The 8,922-nt window shown below is 39.1% G+C and overlaps 1 protein-coding gene across 1 annotated transcript in view; it reads left to right on the forward strand.

Annotated features, from left to right (window-relative positions):
• usp54b (ubiquitin specific peptidase 54b) overlaps positions 1-8,922 on the forward strand; it is a gene marked incomplete in the record, with an annotated part of 66,864 nt that overhangs the window by 14,936 nt on the left and 43,006 nt on the right. Inside the window, 1 exon segment of the mRNA XM_035669823.1 lies at positions 7,551-7,643. Within this exon segment, the coding sequence (XP_035525716.1) occupies positions 7,551-7,643 (93 nt within the window).

Genomic DNA, 8,922 nt, shown 5'->3' on the forward strand with positions numbered 1-8,922 from the left:
CCCCAAAATATTCAATTTACAACAAAATAAAACAAAAAAACAGCAAATCCTCACATTTGAGAAGTTGGAAGTGTCAAATATTTTGCAATTTTACTTGAAAATTAGCTTTTTAATTATTAATTTATCAAAGTTGCTGTCAACAATCAGCAGCTTATAAGAAGGCCCGGGGATGTTTCCCCCTTTATGCACTTATTGATAGTAAGTGAAAAACCCTCTCTGCTGCCTCCTTGCCCCTAAGGGCTCCTTGGGCAAGGCAGTTAACCCCCCGCTGCTGCAGTTGAGCTGCAGGGTGGCAGCAGCAGCAGCGGTGGTGGTTGTTCTGTGTGGACGTGTGAAATTTAATGAGAGCGAAGGAAGGTGCTGTGAGGTAAAGTGTATGTATGCTCAGCAACTTTTCACTGTGTAAACAGAGGTAAAAATAAAATAGCTAAAGGAGTTATAGAGCACACTGGCTTTGATGAAGCAGAAACACATGGGTTCACTCATGCATCAGTGTTGTGTTCTTGTGTTCCTGTGTGTGTATGTGTGTGTGTCGGCAGGGAAGAATGCATGGAAATGCCTCATTCATTTGTCACATTTTGGCACTTCAGACTAAAGATGAATTATAAACATCCAAACATCCATCGAGAAGCAGCTTTAAGGGCTTTTTATTAAATGCATTTAAATGTGAACGCAGATGAAGTCAAAGAACATTATAATGAGGTGTTTCTGAATCCGGGTTGGATTGACATGGGCAGAGGGTCACAGCATGCTACAAAATCACACTACATACAAACGAAGCTACAATCTCCCACAGCGAGGAAAACCTTGGAGAAAAAGAAGTCTCAATGTTTTGACAAAGCAAAAAAGACCCAAAAAGAAACATTCAGTATGACTAAGCAATAACAGCATATTATTTTTATTATACAGTATTTGTATCCACTGCAGCAACCCTGTTTACTATTAGCGGTCGATGTTGTGCCGATATTTAGAGAGCAGAACGGCCGATGGCGGATATATAATGCCGATGTCAAAACAAAGAAAAGTCATGTATAATTCTGTTATATTCTAGAGAATGGAATCTACTACAGCAGGATGTATGAGAGTTATAGTACAGGGCTTGAAATCACCTTTTTCACCACCTTCCCAAAACTCACAAGGAGCGCTAACATCATTCCACAGCAGCCCCACTAACAAGGCTTTCTGCAGATGTGCGTGAAGACATTCAGCCTTGTGAGCACAGACATCGGCCGATTAGCTCAAAATGCTGGATAATCTGCCCCATTAATTAGCCAACCGATTAATCTGCCTGTCACTATCTAGTATATACTACTAATTTGCAAAAAACAATATGTTTTGGAGGAGACTTACAACAGATTAACATAATGAGGATGTATGATGAACGTATTATATTTGTTTATCGCCAAAATATCAGACCTTGCAATACAATACAAGCTAGTAACAACTACAGCATTATTTAATCTCTTTATGGTTATGATTAGACACTAGCAGTGCTTGGTTAAGGTTAGGAAAAGATTACGATTCAGGTTTAATAATTTAATAATCTGATTTAAAAGGTCTGCAGTGACTTCAAGCACACATATTGGACCAAAACCACAGTCCTAATATTAACCAAAGTGCTTTTGTTGGCTAAACACTGGACCGTGGACTCTGGTGTCAACGTCCTGCACTGTGAATGCCTGCCCTCCACCCCAGCCATCATCCTCGTGACTTGCAGTTTGGTACATAAATGTAAACGCTGCATTAATTAAAAACAACATCACCTCTAAACATAATCGGGGCTGCTGTTCTGTTTGCCATCTCAACATAATTGGGAAAACAGTTTGGTAATATAGACACGTAAGTTCTGGGAGACGGGGTTGCACTGCATCTAAATGAACGCCAGGAAAACACTGATTGACATTTTGTAGCCAGATACCTTATTTAAGTAGTTTTGCTGATGGTCTGCATTAAAATTTCTGTGAGAGACACTTACATTATACAGGGCCGTGTACTGCATAGATTGTTGCATAGAACAGTTTTATTAAACAGAATAGGCTGTAATTCCCAAAGAATCTGAGCAGCAGTGCAGGATTTAGCAAGAAGCTAAGAAAACATACATTTGTAACATTTCTGGTGGGTGATATTTGGACTAAAAATGCAAGAGTCAACAACAGAGCAGGTAGGATTAAAAGGAAAGAGGAATGTATATTGACTCAGCAGCTGATGAAGACACTCGGAGCAGGTGCAAAGGTCGATGTGGAGGTCACCAATGTGATGATGAGAGGCAGGAAATGCTGAGGACAGTTGCAGGGCAGCGACTGAATAGCAGAAATGCCAGCAAATCTCTCGACCTTTTTCACAGAGGACGCTTTGACATGTCACAGTAGCAAAAGCACAGGTGTGAATAATAAAATTAATAATGGCCGAGTTCCATTTAGCTGCTTCAGTTTCAGGGTCCTGGCATTGTGCGTGCCGGCTCACTGTCACACTGTCATGACTTACTGGAATGCTTGAATAGAGACAGAGTCATTGCAAAAAGTAAAAATGTCTGCTGTGAAAACCTACAGTACTGTCTGACAAAAGTGCATAAAAATTAAGAACTGATTGTCACCATGACAGCAGTATCATGTGATACACAAAATGCAAAAGAAAAGAGATGCCGTTGCCACGTAGAGAAATAGGAGACTAGAACAGGAGGAGCTGGGGTCATATAGGGCAGAAATCAACCAAAACAGCCAGTGACAGCAGTGTGAGGCAGATTATGACCGAGAGTGAGAGCTTGTCACATTAGATAGATACCCTTATTGTATTAATTGAATACAATCGCTGGCTTGTTTGAATGTGATTATAAATGTTTGCCATCTGATGCTGATCAGCTGATGCACATGGCCTCACTGTGACAACGCTAATGTTTTCTGTCATTAGTTACAATTTTGTGCTTGTATTTGTGCTCAGATGCCATTTTTACAAATATTAGGTACCGGTTTATAATAAGTCGTAACTAATGGCTTTATTTATGTGTAATAGCATTTATTTATGCTTACAGTTACAGCATTAATTAAAACAAATGTTAATCTAGCTCTTTATCAGGAAGACCCCTTCAATGGGCAGTTTAATCTTTTATTTCACAGAGAAAAGCTGCAGAGCATCTGGTACAAAAGCCATTTATTAACAAATTTGATATTTACTACTTTAGGCCATTAAAAAAAATACATCACTATTTACAACCTATAAATGCTTTATAATGTTTGCAGTATGGAACAAGAAATTTGAACATTTTACAACATATCATACAAATGAACAAAACTAAATCTGCGTGTTATTTGAGCATCACTTATTCAGGGAAACTTAGTGAGATCATGTTGGCTAATGCTAGCAAACTATATATATTGTTGTGTAACCATATGACTCGTCTCTTCAGTAACAGAAACCAGTGTTACTCAATTCAGAGTTGATATAACCTACAGTATGCTCTGATTTGGTGTTGTGGTTATTAAAGGATGTTCAAGTTGTAATCTTTAGGATTTCAGGCCTGGTTTATTGGTAGCAGTAATAAAGGTGCGGTAATGCCGAACATACTGACTGAACTGCGAACAGGTTGCCGTTAGCAAGTGGGGTAAGAGGCACATTGCATTTCCTGTGGCTGCTTCACAATAAATTATTTCTGTTTGCATTAGCAGTAACTTAATGCAGCTCTGATGCGGTGTAAAGAGAATTAACTTTTAAACAGTGAGGCTGTTATCAGATCAGTGAGACATAATTGAGGATTTCATGCATGCATTGTTTTCCTATGAATCCTTTGTGCTTACGTACTGTAGGAAATCTGAATTGCTGAAATGGCGGACCCTGCCACCAGCAATCAAAGCTAGTATAAAGAGAAATAATTAATGAATGTAATGTAAACACATTGGATAGCTATATACAAAAAGAAAAATAGTTTGTATTCCAAGACCACCGTACCACAGCCAATCAAATACTGGCATTTCTGCATCCAGAGTCATTGGCCAGATTTGTCTTTAACTCAAATTACAATGACAAAAATTGTCAGGAAGATGATGACTTCCTAAAAACATGAGCTGATGAGGTCGAGTTTTATTCTGTGTATCACTTTTTTTTGTTTTGTTAGTCAGTTACACTATAGTTTCTTTTCTCTGAGATGCTACTGCAGATAAAATGAAAGAAGTTAAAATGGGAGAGAGAAAGTGAAAGGTGATACAAATGGGAGAAGAGCAGAGAGAAAAAGAGGGACGTGTTTAGAGGAGGAGAAAAAGGGATGGATAGATAGATACTGATAAAGAGAGATGGGCATGGAGAGAGTGTGCCCTCCTTGTGGCTGCTGCAGTGCTGTGCAGGGAGTCGATTCATCACGACCAAATAAACTACAGGGAGAGGAGGGGAAACAGAGAGGGGGGAAAGGTAGAACGCATACACTAGCGTCAGTATGCAGTCTGTCATCCTCCGCCCCCTCTTTCCTCCACCTATCACTCTTCCCTTAACACGCACACACACACACACACACACACTGTGCACACTTGTATTGCTAGGTTGCCATACATATTGTTTTTTTGTGTGCATGTAGACCTACAACTGCATGTGCATACTGTAAGTCTGTGTGTGTGGTCCTGTGCACAAGTGCTGCAGATCTCAGACGAAGCCTTAGGGACAGTGGTGTGTCAATATTATCTTTCAGCCTGCTGAATGAACGTACTGAGAGCTCTTTCCTCTAATTATGCAATAGAGAAGGGGAGAGGAGGACATGAAGATGTTTACCTCATGCAGACCACCTCTCTTCTCTGCAGACCACTTCTGCTAGTTTTCATGTGGTCTTCCTTGTTTCTTTGGGCTTTGTGCTGGTTGTTTTCTGTCCGTCGGCCCCACTGAATCTCTCTGACTCTTCTGTTGCTGAAAATATACAAAGTAGCACTCAGTGGGAGCTGCTGGGTAAAAAAACAATTAGCTGAAAATGGCTGAAAGCCACACAGAGCTGCGGACTGGAGTGTTTATTCTCTGCAACCATCTCCCATTACAGGAAGTCATTTAATTCAATGTTAGCATAACAAATATTGCTTGCTTTTTTGTTAAAGGGTGTAACATTTAGGAGGATTTATAGGCAGAAATGGAACATAATATGTATACATCCTAAAAACATGTGCTGATGGGGTAGGCTACATTTCTATTCTGTGTATCACTTTGTTTGTTTGTGAGTTAGTTATATATGGTTTCTTGGAAGGGGAAGTTGAACTGAGGCAGTTCTGCAACTACACTGCTAGATGCCACTAAATCCTATACACTGGTCCTTTAAAGCTACAGGAAACTAGATTAGGAATCATGTTTTCTCCCTAAGCTCCTACATACATGTGAGTTACTGTCCAAAGTTAGACAAAACATAAAGTTAAAGTCATGAATAACCCACGTTACTTATATGCAAATAAAATCAATAAATAACAAGGCACTGCATAACAACAAATGAATGCGGCTGAGGTTGCCATGGCAATAACTGAACCATGGTGCACGGTGTAAAGGTAACAGAGGGATCCCTCCCTACAGCTGTAAACTGTTTGTTTGAACCAGTTGAGCTTTTAACCCTGTGAAGCAAGCAACCATGAGAGCATCTTCACTGTTTTTAACCCAATTTGTTACTAACTTGAAAGTCTTTGCCTCGTGTGGTGATGTTAGTTAACGCTGCTCGCTGTAGATGTAATTCTAATCATTCTGCTTGTTTGCTGTTGTGAGAAATGTCAACCACTGACACCAGAGGTGGAAGAACTGTCCTTTACTTAAGTAAAAGTACTAATACCACACTATGATAATACTCCACTATAGGTAAAAGTCTTGCATTCAAAACCTTACTTAAAGATACCCTCCAGACATGTATTAAAACATATATACAAATAGTCTGCCTGGAATAATACTGTGTGTCTGATACCAAATATACATGTATTAAAAATGCATGTAATCCTTCTGCCACTAATTTAAGAATTTATGAATATGCAAATTGTGTTTATTTCTGAAGTTTTCCTGCTGGACACAAGATGTCTCCTGCTTTATTGTAAAGTCAATTCTCAGTGTGTGTGCACTGGTGGCTTCAATCACACTTGTAGAAGTTTCATACTGGACCAGGTGTGACTTATTTGCAATGTCACAAATGATGATCGTAGGCACCGCCCCTTAAAACCGGGTTTCCAGTGAGCTCAGAGAAACCTTTTTCCCAACTTTTTTTCCAGCAAGATGACATTGTGGAAACATCCTTCCTGAGTTCAAACTCATGCCAACCATTACAATCATCCTGCACAGTTAAAACATCCCAGCCTGTGGGAACAAGAAGAAAACATTAAATTTTTGAAAAGCCAAGAAGGGGGCAACTTAAGGAAAAAACTAATGCAGTAGACTCTAAATTCTTATCAACAGTAGGTAGTTGTGCAGGAAAATAGTCCCTGTCAGTATTTTATATTATATGTGATGTTTTTGGATTAATATTACAGCTGTGGGAACGTTTGTTGCTGCTGTGGATGTTTTAGGTTGAGCTCATTCTAACTACTTTATATGCTGATTGGCAGTTTAATCTATTTCAATGTATCATATTCTGAAACATCATCATATGTTTGTAGTATCACTCTCCTGTGAGAAACACATATCTCTAAAAAAACGTTTCATTAGTTCAGAAAAACAGCCAGTTTTCAGCATTGTGACAATGCATTTTCCAGCTAATCCAAGAGGGTTTTTAAATACTATATTTAAAGAGAAGTTTCTCAACTCATAAAGGAACACTTAATTCTTTAGTTTATCAGAAAAAAATCAGATTCAAAATCACCCATTTTGGAGATTTCACTGGACAGGAAGGAAATTAAAAATTGTAACCTGAAAACTAAAGTGTAAAGTGGCATAAAATGGAAATACTCACTATGGTACTCAGTTACAGTGCACTACTGCATGGCGCTCTGTCTTAATAACCTTTGCTTTTGAAATGTTCCATCATTTGCTCTGTCAGTCGCTATTTCTGACTACTGTGCACCCAGAAAGCATGCTGTGTTGCTATGCCAACCATGAGCTGTCATGTCACCAATCTTAGCAACAGCATAATAGCATACTTAACAGGCTTTTTAAAAATAGTGATTCCAATGTTTGTTGCTTATTTCTGATAGAATGTATAATTGTGGCTAATGTAAGTCAATTTTGTCCTATTTGTTTTTATGTTGTAAAACATTATTAAAGGGTGTGATAAAAATATAGAAATTAACAAAACTTTTGGCACCCTTTGCCTGTCCTTAAGGCACCCCGGTGTGCTGTGGTATCCACTTTTGGAACCACTGATCTAGATACAGATCACATTTTTAATTTGTAAATGGGACTTTTGGAGTAGTTCACCAGTGGGCTAAAAAAAAACCTCATTGCTCGAGCCACATCCTGGAAAAAAACACACAAGTTGCATTGAAAACCCAGTTCATGTATTTTAAAGTAGAGCCTGGAGTGTCCCAGTCAAAAAATGGCTAATTATACAGTATATCCAGGTTTGAAATGTCTTTATTTACTTTATCTTTGTGTGTAAATGTTTGTGTTTTGTCTCTCAGGTTCTGTGGCATCTCGACATCTTCCGCAGAAGCTTTCGACAGCTGACCACACACAAGTGCATGGAGGACTCGTGTATTTTCTGCGCTTTAAAGGTAAAAACGCTCTTGCTTTGTTCTCTAATGTCATGTGGAGGTCTTACTGTGACCTAAAGCAGCACCTGTTACTCTAGTGTGTTGGTGGTGTGGTGTTTTCTTTGTCTCTTCATCCATTTTTTAGTGGTGTACTAATGAGGTATTTGTGTTTATCTTGTGGGATCATTGTACTTTTTACTCCATTGCATTTATCTGGAGTCCCATGACACTTCAGGACTTTACACACAAACATATGACATCGCGAATATGTTCGGTCTTTTTCCCTTCGTTTCCTTCATCTTTTTGTCCTGGATATACCTGGTGGTTGGTGAGATCTGTCTCCTAATAAACACAGCAGGGGAGCAGCAGGTTATACAACCAAGTCTACAGTACTTTTAATTACTTGTTTTAAAAAAAGGAAAGCAAAAAAGCATTCCTACACAAAACAAAGAAAGGTACCTGCCTCTTTATGCAATTCCAACAGCAAAACTGGTGTATATTGATACCTGTGTATCATTTTAAAGTGCATCTCTAACTGACCATCAACCAATAATCTCTGTTTTTCCCCTTTCTTTGATTTGTTACCTGTTTAACAACTTCCACTCTCTTTTCTGTTGTTACTTTGCCATCATTATTTCCCTTTAACTCTTTTTCACAAGTAGTACTTTTATCTAAAATACTTTCACTTGTGGCATTGCTTCTTCTTCTTCCTCCACCATTGTGTTAAACGCATCACGTACTATGCACCAGACACTTTTTGCCTAGTAAAGATCTGCCTCATAGTAAGTGTTTAGAAGCAGCACATGTAATTGCTTTTTATAAGGTAGTTTCAGGTTGAATCGCTGTTCCAGCAGCTGCTGATACAGAATAACCAAAACAGAAGATGAAGATCTGTAGCATCATGAAACCCTCATAATGAACGAGCCTTATGCAGCTCTGCTCCAGCCATTTGTTGCATCAATGATGACAAATATGTGTCTGAGCGAAGGGAGGTGTTGTGTGTAATGTGCTATAGTGTAGTAGTGTGTGTGTATGTGTGTGTGTAGCAGTGTCGATGTGTGTGTTCTACACGCTGTTCTGTCTCCAGCGCTTCTCTGTAATTAATTGGCTGACTGAAAGCGCTGAGCCAGCAGAGCCCACGCTGGGAAGCTATACACACACACATACAAACACACACACACCTACGCATGCACACAAATCTTACTTACATGCTGCACACGTGAGGTTGCTAGACACATACACTTTGAGGTGCTCACGAATCTGTCTTACTATGCTGGAATGCCACACACACACACACACA

The sequence above is a fragment of the Morone saxatilis genome, unplaced genomic scaffold (assembly GCF_004916995.1).
Source record: "Morone saxatilis isolate NCDOM2014 unplaced genomic scaffold, NCSU_SB_2.0 Contig1, whole genome shotgun sequence".
NCBI classification, from domain to species: Eukaryota; Metazoa; Chordata; class Actinopteri; family Moronidae; genus Morone; species Morone saxatilis.